Here is a 14789-nt window from a genome sequence, read left to right as displayed (position 1 = left end):
TGGTGGTGTGGCAGAGCCCATGCAGAATCTTAGAAATCAGACTCTGGAGACTAGACTCAAAGGTACAGATCTAATTTTATTGTTCAGTGTATAAGCCTTTAAAAGGATGAGGGGGCCCTCAGACCATCCCATGCTAGCTTCAAGCACCAGTAGCAATGAACAGGTTTTTGTAGCTATGAGAAAATGTATCTCTGTGTGTGTGTGTTCGGGGGGCATGGATCAAGGTCACCCCAGGAGAATTCTGTAAATAAAGGGGGAAGCTGTCATCGCGTTAGCCTCACTCGCATCCATTTTGAGACTTCACTAGTGTGCTAGGAGTCCCTAGTAGATCAACACTGGGTGCAATGGATCAGGACCATTCGAGGAGTTCTAGGAGCTGCTGGCTTTTCACTCGTCATTCTCTGTGGGCCTCCAAAAGGCTTATGATGACAATCCCCACACCTGAGCCAAACTCATGCCCATGTGCTTGTTTTGCCAACTGAGCCAGCACCTCACTTATTTATTTTACCAACTGAGCCATCTCCAGGCAGATCACTGTGAGTTCAAGGCCAGCCTGATCTACAAAGCGAGTCCAGGACAGCCAGGACTACACAGAGAAACCCTGTCTGGAAAAACAAAACAAAGCAAACAACAACAACAAAAAGCAACTGAGCCATCTCCTCATTTATTTATTATTTATTTACTTATTTACTTGATGCTTTAAACTGGATGTGGTGGCACTGCCTGTAATCTCAGTATCTGGGGAAGTAAAGGGAAGAGGGTTACTATTTTCAGGTCATCCTCAGCCACATAGTGAGAACCCAGCCTAGGCTACATGAGAGTGTGTCTAACAACAATTGTATCATCAAATAAAAAGAAGAGAGCCAAGAGATTGCTCAGTGGGTATCTCTTGCCATACAAGCTTGAGGACAGACATGCTGATCTCTATAACCTATGTAAAAGCAGTTGGCTATGGTAGCCCATCTGTAACCCCAGAGAGGCAGGGCTTCCCTGAGGCAAGCTCTGGATTTAGTGAGAGACCTAGCCACAGTAAGCAGAATGGAAAAAGATCTCAGAAGACACCCAACATCAAACCGTTGTCTCCACAGAGACATGCACACACATACCTACACGTGTGTACCGTACACATACACACAAAATAAATAAAGGAGAACATTGAATGAAAACGATAAAGAACATGGCCACTCCTGGGTATGGTTGAGGAGAAGTTTGTTTGTTTGTTGTTGTTTGTTTTTTTAATTGCAGACATGCGGGAGAGAACAGTCAGAGGCATCTAGAAGAGTCCAGAGCAGAGAAAGTAGTAGACCAGACATGGCCAGCAGACTGAACCGGGCCACGAGAGGGCAGAAAAAAGGAGAGTGAGAAAGAAGAAGAGATAGAAGAAGAGAGAGGGCAAGACCAAAAGGCCAGGAGAGCTAATGACTGAAATGGCAGGGTTTTATAGGAAAGAGAAGCTGTGGGAAGGGAAGCTCGGGGGTGGGGATGGGGGGAAGGGGGGGTGGGGATGGGGGATGGAGGGCGTGGAGGAGCAGAGAGAGGTTGATGCTGAGAGGAGCCATGACTTTTTTCTTTTCTTTTTCTTTTGGTTTTTTGAGTCAGAGTTTCTCGGTGTCTATCCCTGGCTGTCCTGGACTCACTTTGTAGACCAGGCTGGCCTCGAACTCACAGCAATCTGCCTGCCTCTGCCACCCGGGTGCTGAGATTAAAGGTATGCACCACCACACCTGGCAAAAACAACTTTTTTCAAAAAGCTGGGTATGGTGGTGCATGCCTTTAATCACAACACTTGGGAGGCAGAGGCAGGAGGATCTCTGTGAGTTCTAGAACAGCCAGGGCTATACAGAGAAGCCCTGTCTTGGAAAAAAAAATTTTTTTAAAGATCTAAACCTCCACAGGCATTGGACACACATGTGACACCCACATTGAGTCAGAACACTCATACACATAATAAATAAATAAATAAATAAATAAATAAATAAATAAATAATTTAAGGTTTTAAAAATATTTTATTTTTATGTGTATGTGTACCATACACATAAAATTTTTGTTGCTGTTGTCCACAGAGGTCAGAAGAGGGTGTTGGGTCCCCTGGAACTGGGGTATGATGGCCATATACCACCACGTGGGTAACAGGATCTTTCCGTGAACCTAGAGCTTCCAATGGGCTTCAGGGTCTGCCTGTCTCTGTCCTTGGTGCTGCAGTTAGAGACGCTCACCATGTCCAGGTTTTCTGTGAGTGCTAGGGATCCAAGTTCAGCCTTCATGCTATCATGTATTTCCTCGCTGAGTCAACTCCTAGCCCCAGAGGCCTGTTCTTGCAAGCCTCTGCCCACAGTTTTATAAAATGCTCCATAAGTTATTTTATGTGTTTATTTAAAGGCATCTTATGCAATCTGTGTTGATTACTATTAAACCCATCCATGCCCCACATCCTGTAATTCATGCCTGCAGCAGTATCTCCAACAGTCTTATCGGTAAGGTTACTACTAGGACGTTCTAGTACTCTGGACAGAAAACAGTTCCTCACCTCTACGCTTGGAGCCATTTTAGACAGCAAGATGAACAATGTAAACTACCATGAAAGATGCCGAAACAAAGGTGACAGATAGTAAAATAGACACACTCATGCAATGAGAGGTGAAGCAAGAACGGAAAGTACTTCCTTGCTTACCCTCAGCTGGCAGTATGATTCCGATGACTCAAAAAATTTTAACAGCCCAGTGTGATGACACACATTTTTAAAAAAATAATAATAAATTTTATTTATTTTTATTTTATGCACATTGATGCTTTGCCCCCACATATGTCTGTGTGAGGTTATTGGAGCCTCTGGAACTGCAGTTACAGATAGTTGTGAACTGCCATGTGGGTGCTAGGAATTGAACCTGGGTTCTTTGGAAGAGTTGCCAGTGTGCTAAATCACCCAGCCATCTCTCTATCTAGCTCCCTGACCCACACTTTTTTTTTTTTAAGATTTATTTATTTACTTATTATGTATACAGTGTCCTGCCTGCTTGTATGCCTGCACACCAGAGGAGGGCACCAGATCTCCTCATTGTAGATGGTTGTGAGCTACCATGTGTTTGCTGGGAATTGAACTCAGGACCTTTGGAAGAGCAGCCAGTGCTCTCAACCTCTGAGCCATCTCTCCAGCTCCTGACCCACACTTTTAATCCTCACACTCAAGATTCAGAATCAGGAGGATCTCTGTGAGTTGGAGGCCAGGCCAGTTTGGATATATAGCAAGTTCCAGGCCATCCAGGGTACATAGTGAGACCCTGTCGTGTGTGAGTGTGTGTGTGTGTGTGTGTGTGTGTGTGTGTGTAGTTAACTGATTTACTGGGTTCTCTAGAATAGCAGCAAATGCTCTTTACTGCTGAGCTATTTTTCCAGGCTTAGGGGGCTCTCTTTTTTGTTTGTTTTGTTTTGCATGCTATGCGTATTAGTGAATAGCTGAAAAATAGCACTGATTTTGGTATAACTGTTAAGAAGCAGGTGGATTCACAGATATATAATTTGTGAATAATGAGGATCAAATGTACTAGTGAAAAAAAATAAACATTAGACTGTCCAAAATACAAAAATAAGGCTGGGGAGACAACCTCAGTTTGGACCCCCAGCATCCTGTAAAGGCCAGGTATGTGTCTCTAACTCCAGGACAGGGAGAGGTGGGAGAGGGGATCTGGGAGCTCACTGGCAGCCATTCTAGTCAAAACTGAACTCTGAGTTCAGTGATTGACCTACTCCCAGTATGATATCAGGTGAGTAAAGGTGCTGGCCATGCAGGCCTGCCAGCTCTAGATCAACCCTCAGAACCCCGCAAAGGTGGAAGGACAGAACAGACTCCACAGCATTGTCCTCTCATCTCCAATGCACACCATGGCACATGTATGCCATGACACCGACTCGCCTCACATGCACATAACATAATAATACATAAAAGAAGGCCAAGCATTTGTGGCAGCACATATCTTTAATCCTAACACTCAGGAGGCAGAGGCAGGCAGAACTCTTGAGTTTGAGACCAGCGTGAGCTACATATTAAGGTCCAGTCTAGGTAGGATACATCTCAAACAAATAAACAAACAAATCAATAAGGTTATTAAAAAAAATAGAGGACACAGAATCACCCTTTGTATGTATACACACGCATATATATGTACAATGTGTGTGCACAGACACAGCTTCCCAGACATACTTTTTTTTTAAAGATTTATTTATTATGTATACAGTATTCTGCCCAAATGTATGCCTGCACTGCACACCAGAAGAAGGAACCAGATCTCATTATAGATGGCTGTGGGCCACCATGTGGTTGCTGGGAATTGAACTCAGGACCTTTGGAAGAACAGACAGTGCTCTTAACCTCTGAGCCATCTCTCCAGCCCCCAGGCATACTTTTTTAAAATGTAGATTTGGGACTGGAGAGATGACTCAGTGGGTAGGAGCATGGGTTGCTCTTGCAAAGCACCTGGACTGGGTTCCCGGCACCCACATGGTGGCTTACAACCATCTGTAACTCCAGTCCCAGGGGATCGACAACCTCTTCTGTCCGAGGACACCAGGTATGGACATGATGTTCATATATGCATACAGGCAAAATACTCATTCACATAAATGAATGGGGGGGAGCGGGGGGATTTAAGATGTAGGTGTGGCCACTGGGAAAAAAGTATACTAGAACAAACAGTTCATTGACATCAAAGGCTCGTAGCCATACAGGCCACACAGCAAAGGCAAAGGCATAAAACTGGGTGAATTTGGAAACTGAGGAATATATCTGTAGGATGGCAACCCACTACTACCAGCCAGATCTGGGGAGACGTGAACAAAATCATAGTATATGCTCTGCAGGAAGCTTCCGTGTGGGAGCTAGGGTCAGCTCGGGACCATCCACCTCCTCTGGGCTGAGAGTCACACATGGATGTTTTTTGACTGTGTTTCCTCCTTTCTCATTACAGTTGCCGGTTTGCAGTGTAAACAATCCAAGCCAGTGTGAGGCAGATGAGTTCCAATATGAGAATCTCTGCTGCCAACTCTGTCCCGCTGGTGAGTGTCAGGACGCTTCCCACAGGCCTGGCCTTCTGACTGGGGGAAAGTGCTTTAGCTTTAGCAGGTCTTTAGCTAGGGCTGAAATGGAGACCACAGTGAGAGAGAGTGGAATCTGACTGAAGAAGGGGAAGCGAGTGTCATCTTGGCAAACTGCTGCTACGTGTCCTTTTATATATCCCCGCCCAAGCACTGTCTCTGGCTTTGGAGGACAGAAACCAGAGAGGTGTATGTACTTGTCCAGAGGTGGATGTGGTGTGTTCTGCAGAAGCAGCAACGAGATACTGGAGAAAAGGCACGAGTGTCTGATCTGGATCCCGCCCCCATCCCATACAACTATCAATACACATCTGAGGCCGGGCGTGGTGGCGCACACCTTTAATCCCAGCACTCGGGAGGCAGAGGCAGGCGGATCGCTGTGAGTTCGAAGCCAGCCTGGTCTACAAAGTGAGTCCAGGACAGCCAAGGCTACACAGAGAAACCCTATCTCAAAAAACCAAAAAAAAAAAAAAAAAAAAAAAAAAAACACATCTGTACGAGTACCTATATGCTCACTTCTATGCAAACAAGTCTGTGGACATCCATTTGGGTCTGTACACACACCTGTACGCACTTAACTGGTACGTGGCAATTTGTAGGCACATCCCTAAAGCACATCCCAGAAATGAGTGTGACATGGGACTGACCTGACTGAATGCAGCAGAAGCTAGTGGGTGCTCAGAGCTCATATTGTCGGGAGTGTGTCTCTCTCCTGTGATTCTGAGAAGATGGCCACAGTGCAACTAATGTGGTGGGACCTTATCTTTAGAGTCTGGAATTCTGTGACACTATCATGGACAGTCCTGGCTAGGATGGGAGGAAGAGATGGGCATATAGGCCTCTTGTAGACCAGCTCTCTGGGACTGTGGAGTAGAGGAAGAACCTTCTTGCTCAAACACCCTTGAGGACACCAGTCTCAGCCAAGGGGTAATACAGGGCCTCCACATGTTAAGTAGGACGACTGTGGCTGAGTATCCAGCTAGAAAGTTCCAAGGAGTCTGGGGGCCCAGGAATGGGTAGTGTGAGCGGTCTGGCCACCAAGGGTGTTAGGGAATCAGGCTTTGTTGGGTCCCAAACCCTTCTTTTTCCTCTCACATAGGCACCTACCTCAGAGAGCAATGCCAGAGAAATCACGGTAAGAGTGACTGTCCCTCGTGTGACCCTGGACACTTCATGACCCACAATAACAGTAACACTCAGTGCTTTAGGTGCTCTCAGTGCCGGGAAGGTAAGTGTGACCGCAGGGGCAGCCTCTCCACTGATGGTTAAAGCAAGCAGACTGACAGGAACAGGGGACACAGGAAAGAAGATGGCAAATTCTGGCTTCTTTCTTAATACTTAAATACTTAAATACTTAAAAGGCCTGATGGGCTTTTCCTCCTCTCCCCCTCCCCCTCCCCTCACCTAGGGCTGGGAGTGCTCCATGGTAGAATGCAAGCTTTAAAGGAAGAGTTGAGGGTTGGATACTCCTGAGATGGGCCCCATTCCTCCCTGGGGAGGCTACTTGTGTTCACTTGGCCCTTGTGTTAAGTGACAGGGTGAAAGCAGATTATGTGCCTGGAGTGAAGAGCCTGTGAGGGTGACTTTACAGTGTCGTAGAGTGGTGTACGCTGGAACAAACTCTCCCCCTGATGACTGATCTGCTTCCACAGACCAAGAGGAGGTGGCCAGATGCTCCCCAACGGCTGATCGTGAGTGCCAGTGTAAACAGGGCACCTACTGTGACTCCGAAAACTGCGCAGAGAAGTGCTATTCATGCAGCAGGTGCCTGCAGGGGGGTGGGGGGAAGGGACAATGAGTATAGTGTCCCTGCTCCTGCCCTCTAGTCCCCTAGTCTGTGTCCCTGTGTATAGAAGGGCTCCTTAGGGTAGTGAAATGCCCAAGTCATGAATCCTCCACAGACTACCAGAGACCAGCCAGATGCAATGTACACAGGGTCTTTTTTTTTTTTTTTTTTTTTTTTTAATTGATGGAGCTCCAGAGCAAGGACCATCGGTTCTGGTTCCCCAGAGGCTGAGAAAGGTGGACGGCCTTGACTCCTTGGGAAACAAGGTTTATAAAGGCAGAAATCACAAGTGGGACTTTCCCAGCCTTGGCATCACATAATTGGGTAAGGGGCATAGGGGAAGTTGGCCTTAACTGATAAGGTACAGGGCAGAGGAGCTTTAAGTCATGCTGCAGGGGGACTCTTATCTAGACATTTCATCTGCCGTAGCTGTTACATTGTAGGGTTTCCCCCCCCCCATAATTAATTAGTTAAGAAGATAAAGGGAAAGCTGGCCCTAATCAGATAAGGGTGAGCTTGTGTTTGGATCTCAGGGAAGTGAACCCCCCTCTCCCCCATTTAGCTCCCAGAAAAGTTGACTTTAAGCTGATTAAGCACAGGGCAAGAGGGGTTCTTCTGCTCAAGGAAGCTAGCCCTTGTCCAGTTCCCACAGTAGCACCTGCCACATAGACAGGATGTTTCCTCCAGAAGCTGCCTGGAGACAGTGCTCGCTCGCTCGCTCACTCACTCACTCATTCACTCACTCACTCACTCACTCACTCGCCAAACAGCCTTTGAACCCCAACAGTGAGAGACACACAGTGGAGATACATACATAGCATAAGCCCACTGGAGGTAGACTGGGGATGAGGCTAACTAGGTAGTGTTTGCCTAGCACCCACAAAATCCTAGGTTTCTTCCCCCAGAACTGTCCAAACCAGGTGTGGTGTTGTAGTCTGTGATCCTGGCACTGGGGAAGTAGAGGGAGAAAATCAGGAGCTCAAGGTTAACTACACAGCAAGTTTTAGGTCAGCTTGGGGTAGAGATACTGTCTAATGAAACACAATAGACGATGAGAGAGCTCATGACCATGGGAGCATCTGCACTCTCAGTGATTTCCTTGTCAGGAATCTCTCTGACAAGATTATCTTTGAGTAGAGGCTCAGTGAATCAGGAAGAGATGGAACCGTAAGAAGTTGTAATGGAGCCTGGCATGGTGATGCACACCTTTAATGCCAGCACTCGGGAGGCAGAGGCAGGTGGATTCTTATGAGTTCAAGGCCAGCCTGGTCTACAAAGCATGTCCAGGATAGTCAAGGCTATACAGAGAAACCCTGTCTGGAAAAACAAAAAATGAATTATTTTATGATTTACATTATTATTCATAATAATAGCTAAATTACAGTTATGAAGCAGCAACAAAAATAATTTCATGAGCCAGGTGGTGATGACACATGCCTTTAATCCCAGCACTCAGGGAGCTGAGGCAGGCGGATCTCTGTGAGTTTGAGGCCAGCCTGGTCTACAAAGAGAGTTCCAGGACTTTCTAGAGGATCATCAAATGCTCTTAAGCACTGAGCCATCTTTCCTTATATATTGCTTCTGGTTTTTTCTTTTTTTTAAAGACATGGTCTTACTGTATATGACTAGCTAGTCTGGAACTTGCTGTATAAACCAGACTGGCTTGGCCTCATAACATCATGCTTGTATCTACTTCCCAAGGGCTGGGATGAAAAACATTTACCCACACACCAGGCAATAGCTTGCACCTGTGAGGCAGGTTAGCTGAACATAATTCAAAGATCACTGAACTGCGGCATCAGGAACCCAATGTGAGTAAAACACTGCCTTCAACTCCAGTTTGAAGGATGCTCTTGCTCGCCTGCACACGCTTGCCTCTTCTTCATCCAAACCGTCTGTCTCTAGGCAGACATCCCTCTACGTGGTGGGATAGCAGATCTGGTACTCATAGCCAGACATTCTACCTAGTATCACAGACACCCCTAAACTCATCTTTTCAGAAGGGCAAGATGTAGCAGGGCCATGCTGGGGTGGAGTTGATCCATCCTAATCCTGTGGGTAGTGAAGACTGAGTTCTGGCTGCCTGGGTGGGAGGGAGTAACATATTCTGCTTCCCTTCCAGTTGTCCTAAGGGCAAAGTCATCCAGCAGTGCAATGCCACAGTGGATGCAGTGTGTGACACATTCGATTCGAAGCCAGGTAAGGGCCTGTCTCCTAAACTCTCATTTAAAAATGTTCGTCGGTGTGCTGGCTAGTTTTTATGTCACTTAACACAGGATAGAGTTATGTAGGAAAAGAGAACCTCAGTTGAGAAAATGGGCCCCCGTCAGACTGACAGGTAGATAAGCCGATGGGACATTGTCTTAATTAGTGATGGATGTGGGAGGGCACTGCAGTCCACTGTGGGTTGCGCCAGCCCTGAACAGGTGGTCCTGGACTTTATAAGGAAGCAGGCCAAGCAAGCCATGAAGCAAAAGCCCATAAACAGTACCCCTCCATGGCTTCTGCATCAGTACCTGCCTCCAGGTTCCTGCCTCAACTTCCTGCCCCGACTTCTCTGATGATGGTCTCAAGCTGTAAGATGAAGTAAACCGTTTCCTCCCCAAGTTGCTTTTGTTTATTGTCTTAGGGTTTCCATTGCTGTGAGGAGACACCATGACCAAGACAACTCTTTTTTTTAATATTTTATTTTAATTTTAATTTTTATGTGCCTTGGTATGAGAGTGTCAGATCTTGGAATTATAGACAGTTGTGAGTGCTGGGAATTGAACCCTGGGTCCTTTGGAAGAGCAGGCAGTGCTCTTAACCGCTGAGCCATTTCTCCAGGCCCCAGACAGCTCTTCTATATGAAAACATTTCACTGATGCTGGCTTACAGTTCAGAAGCTTAGTCCAGCATCATCCTGGCCACCTGGCGTGGTAGCATGCAGGCAGACATGGTGCTGGAGAGGTACCTGAGAGCTCTACACCTGCATCTGCAGGCAGCAGGAAGAGAATGTTACACTAGACCTGGCTTGAACATTTGAGACCTCAAAGCCCGCCCCCTTTTGACACACTTCCTCCAACAAAGCCACACCCACTCCAATAAGGCCATATCTCCTAATAATGTCACTCCCTGTGGACTTATGGGGGGGGACATTTTTATTCAGACCAACACAGTCATGGTGTTTTCTCACAGCAATAGAAACCCAAACTCTAACAGCTGAGAAGGAAACATTGGCATTTGTAATAACTATTAAATTCTGCCACAGAAGGAAAAATAGCCAGAGACTATGAACAAATGACTGTTTTGGCATGTGCCAATAACACTTTGCAAAAGCCAGCATGGACTGGATTTTTCTGGGCAGGGGGTGGCGGGGACTGGAGGTCAAGAACCTTGTCTTTGGGCTGGAGAAATGGCTCAGGGTTAAAGGTTAGGCTCACAACCCAAATATAAGAATGTTGTCTTAGTCAGCAAACAGAATCCCAGAGTCTAGCTGCAGCATCCCCTCCTGATACCTCAGTCTCAGACCAAGGGCCTTGTCCTGCTGCTTGTACGTCTGTCACCGGTTTTGTTTTCATGGTACGTCCCTAATGTCTGAGAGCTCAAGACCTCTTTGCCATCCTTCTATGACATAGTTTGAACACCCCTGAGAGCTGTGAAATGTTGATTTATCTCGGCCAGGCAGTGGTGGCGCACACCTTTAATCCTAGCACTCGGGAGGCAGAGGCAGGTGGATCGCTATGAGTTCGAAGCCAGCCTGGTCTACAAAGTGAGTCTAGGAGAGCCAAGGCTAACACAGAGAAACCCTGTCTTGAAAAACCAAAACAAACAAACAAAACCAAAAAACATGTTATCTCTCAAAATCAGCTTGTTCAGTTGCACAGGAAGTTTTTTTGTGTATACGTGTGTGTGAGTGTATGTGCAAGTGTGTGTATCTGTGTAGAGGCCAGAGGCTGACATTTGGTGTCTCCCTCTATTGTTCTCCTCTTCCTAAACATTTATTTTGTAAAGCATGTATATGCAAACACACACATATATACACATATATGTTAAAAATGTACATGTGTATAAATGTATGCTGTGTGAGCAGGTTCCCACTGAAGTCAAAAGAAGACATTGTATCCTCTGGAGGTAGAATTAGAGGTGGTTGTGAGCCGTCTGACCAATCAGTTCCTCTGGAGGAGTGGCTTGTACTGTCAGCCACTGTGTCATTTCTCCATCTGCTCCATCATATTTTTGGAGACAGTCTCTTTCTAAACCTGGAACTCACCAATTTGGTAGAGCGGCTTTGGCAATGAACTCCAGGGATCTGCTGTCTCTGCTCTGCTACCCCAGTGCTGAGGTTACACATGTAGGCTGTGTGGGTACTCAGAATACAAGCCCAAATCCTCATGTGTGTGGCCAGCACTTTACCAGCTGAGCCCTCTCCCCAACACTTTTTTTTTTTGGTAAGATTTATTTATTATGTATACAGTGCTCTGCCTGTGTGTACACCTGCAGGCCAGAAGAGGGCATCAGATCACATTTTAGATGGTTGTGAGCCACCATGTGGTTGCTGGGAATTGAACTCAGGACCTCTGGAAGAACAGTCAGTGCTCTTAACATCTGAGCCATCTCCAGCCCTCTCCCCAACTCTTAAAGAAAGCTTTCATTAAAAACTATAAGCATGGGAGGGAGGGGGGAACGGGAAGATACAAGTGAGGGAATAACAATTGATACATAATCTGAATAAATTATTTTTGAAAAAAAAAAAAAAAAACTATTACCAGAAGGGACTGGAGAGATGGCTCAGAGGTTAAAAGCACTGGCTGCTCTTTCAAAGGTCCTGAGTTTAATTCCCGGCAACCACAAGATGGCTGATAACCATCTGTAATGAGATCTGGTGCCCTCTTCTGGCCTGCAGGCATACACACAGACAAAATACTGTATAAAATTAAATTTAAAAAATTTTTAAAGAAAAATATTTTTTAAAAAATTATAAGCACAAGGGGACCGGAGAGACGGCTCCGGGATTGAGAGCACTTGCTCTTTGCAGAGGACCTGGGCTGAATCCCAACACCTGTATGGTGGCTCACCGTGCTGTTATTCTAGTCTCAAGGCTTTGGACACCATCTCTTTGTACGCTAGATACACACGGTGCACATATATACATACAGGCAAAACATTCACACACATTAAAAAAAAATCCTGCAAGCTGGGACTGGCATGAAGTCTCAGCAGATAAAAGCACTGGCAACCTGAGTTCAAGCCTCAGAAACCTGAAACCAAAGGTGGAGGAAGGAAGAAACTGAAGAAAGCTGCCCTCTGACCTCCACACACACAAGAGCAAAGTGTTTGTTTGTTGTTTGTTTGGAAAGTGGGACTAGGGAGCTCAGTGGGTAAGAATGCTCGCTGCACAAACATGAGGACCTGAGTTCAAATCTCAGAGCAGTGTGTGGCTATGCTTCTATCTCTGGGACTCGTTGGTTGCCAGCCTGGCTGCCAGTTCAGGGACAGACATTAACTCAAGGAAATAAGGCAGAGAGTACTAGAGCAGGACACCAGCACCCTCCCCTGACCTCTGCTTGCAGATGTGTGGGGAGAGCACACATGCACACACACACCATGTAATAATAAATAATAGTAGAATGAAATTTAATAAATAATAGAGTGACAAAACATCCAAGTGTGACAAAACAAGTCTGTAGCTCCATCACATAGGCCATTGAGGCAGGAGGACACTGAATTGAAGGCCAGTCTGGATTGTATATCTAGTACTGGACCAGTCAGGACTACATAGCAAGACCATGTATCGAAAAAATAAATAAGTAGGAACTGGAAAGATGCTTCATTGGTTAATAGTATTTGTTGATGTAGCAGAGGACCCAGGTTCAATTCCCAGCACCCACATGGCAGCGCACAACCATCTGTAACTCCTGTTCTAAGGGATCTGGCGCCCTCTTTTGGCCTCCATAGGCACTGCATGCACACAGTGTGCATACACATAGACAAAACACCTATACACACACACACACACACACACACAAATATTAAGCGCTAAAAATAAGGTAAATAAATAATGAACAATAATTTTAGAAGGACGCTTAATACCCAAAACAATAAATGCAGAATAAATAGAAAGGTCTTATCTAAGACTAAGGAAGCCTTTAGGTTGAGTGATGTGTGGGAGAGACTGGCTTTGTTGACTCTCATGCAGCTACCGACAGAGCCTGGGCCCATATATCTATGTGCTGGCCTCTCCCTGGGCTGTGATTTCACAAGGAGTGAGGCCAGGATTCCCAAATGGTCTCAGCAGGCTGTAGAAAGCAGAGCCACCTGCTGCTGTTCCAGGGAGGCACAGCCTTTGCCCCTTCCGAGGACTTTAGCAGGACGCCCATGGCCTCATCTGCCTCAACAATCTTCTTTCTCATTCCAGGACTGTCAGGCTATCAGTGTCCCTGCTTCTCTTGGCCTCTCATTGTCGTAGTTGTCCTCATTGTTGCTGTACTCGCCATCACTGGCATACTCATCTGGTGTTTTTGTAAAAGAGGTGAGTGAATGCCAGGCCGTGGTGGCACGCCCCTTAAATCTCAGGACTTGGGACAGGTGGATTTCTGTGTTTGAGGCCAACATGGATGTTGGCCTATAGATTGAATTCCAAGACAGCAAGTAAACAAACAAACAGACAAACAAGCAAACAAAAAGAGGTGAAGTGAAAGCTAGGACAGTCTGGAGAAAAATGCATGTGCAACCTTGTGTCTGTCTGTCTGTCTGTCTGTCTGTCTGTTTGTTTGTGTGTGTGTGTGTGCATGCATTCCACATATATGTAGGTACCCAGGAACCAAAGTATCAGGTGGCCTGGAGGTAGAATTACAGGTGGCTGTGAGCTGCCTGACGTGGGTATCGGGAAGTGAACTGGGATCCTCAGTGCGGGCAGTATTCACTCCCAGAAAAGGCAGTGTATTTAACAAGCCTCTGGCTTTCTTGTTGTAGAAAGAAGAACCCTGAATAATACCAATAACAGCATCTCTGGTAAGTGGGTCATGGTGGCATTGGACACTATTCAGGGTGTCCTAGCCTGAAGCAAGGGACGGAGGGATGGGCCAAAGGGGCCCCTGCATTTACCCATGTGCAACACACACACACACACACACACACACACACACACACACACACACACAAGGTTCAGGTATATGTTGCCAGGTTTTCAAGACATTTCCTCTCCCTTGAGGAACCCACTGCACCAATGAACCTAAATTCACCGTGTGTACCCTTTTTTTCTGATTTCAGGAGAGGAGAAGATTCAGCTCTGTCAGTAGTATGCTGGGAATTATCATTATTTTGTCATAATCTCATATAGCCCAGGCTAACCTCAGACTTGCTATGTATGTCTTGAAATTTGTTTTAAAAGGTTTTTTGTTTGTGTGTTTGTTTGTTTTGGGGGATTGGTTTGTGTGTGTGTGTGTGTGTTTTTGGTTTTTTTTTTTTTTTTTTTTTTTTGAGACAGGGTTTCTCTGTGTAGCCTTGGCTGTCCTAGATTTGCTTTGTAGATCAGGCTGGCCTCGAACTCACAGTGATCCACGTGCCTCTGCCTCCCAAGTGCTGGGATTAAAGGTGTGCGCCACCATGTCCAGCTTAAAAGTTTTTTAAAAATTAAAGTATGTGCTTTTTTTGTTGTTATTGTCGTTTTTACCTATACATGCTGTGTATATGCAGTACCTGGATCTCTTGGAACTAGAGTTACTGAGCCACCCTGTGGATGCTGGAAACTAAGGCCAGAATCCTTGCACAAACAGCCAGTGCCTTTAACACTGAACCTGACCAAGAAGAGCTCCTGACCCTCCTCCCTCTACCTTAAGTACCCCCACACCCAGCTTTGTGGGTGCTATGCCATTTCCTAGAAATCCATGATGGCAGCTCCTGACCATCCCATTGCTGTGTGTTCAGGTCTTG

At 46.1% G+C, this 14789-nt stretch overlaps 1 protein-coding gene across 1 annotated transcript; it reads left to right on the top strand.

Annotated features, from left to right (window-relative positions):
* The first annotated feature begins 2161 nt into the window (after positions 1-2161).
* On the top strand, positions 2162-13394 carry LOC127188822 (tumor necrosis factor receptor superfamily member 26-like). Its single transcript, XM_051145121.1, has 6 exons — positions 2162-2233; positions 4963-5050; positions 6189-6317; positions 6742-6853; positions 8998-9074; positions 13273-13394. Exons 1-6 carry the CDS (start codon positions 2162-2164, stop codon positions 13392-13394), a joined length of 600 nt encoding a protein of 199 aa, XP_051001078.1.
* Positions 13395-14789: the final 1395 nt, after the last annotated feature.

This window comes from Acomys russatus, chromosome 5, assembly GCF_903995435.1.
Source record: "Acomys russatus chromosome 5, mAcoRus1.1, whole genome shotgun sequence".
Taxonomy (NCBI): Eukaryota; Metazoa; Chordata; class Mammalia; order Rodentia; family Muridae; genus Acomys; species Acomys russatus.
This window is presented reverse-complemented; position numbering and strand designations above follow the sequence as displayed.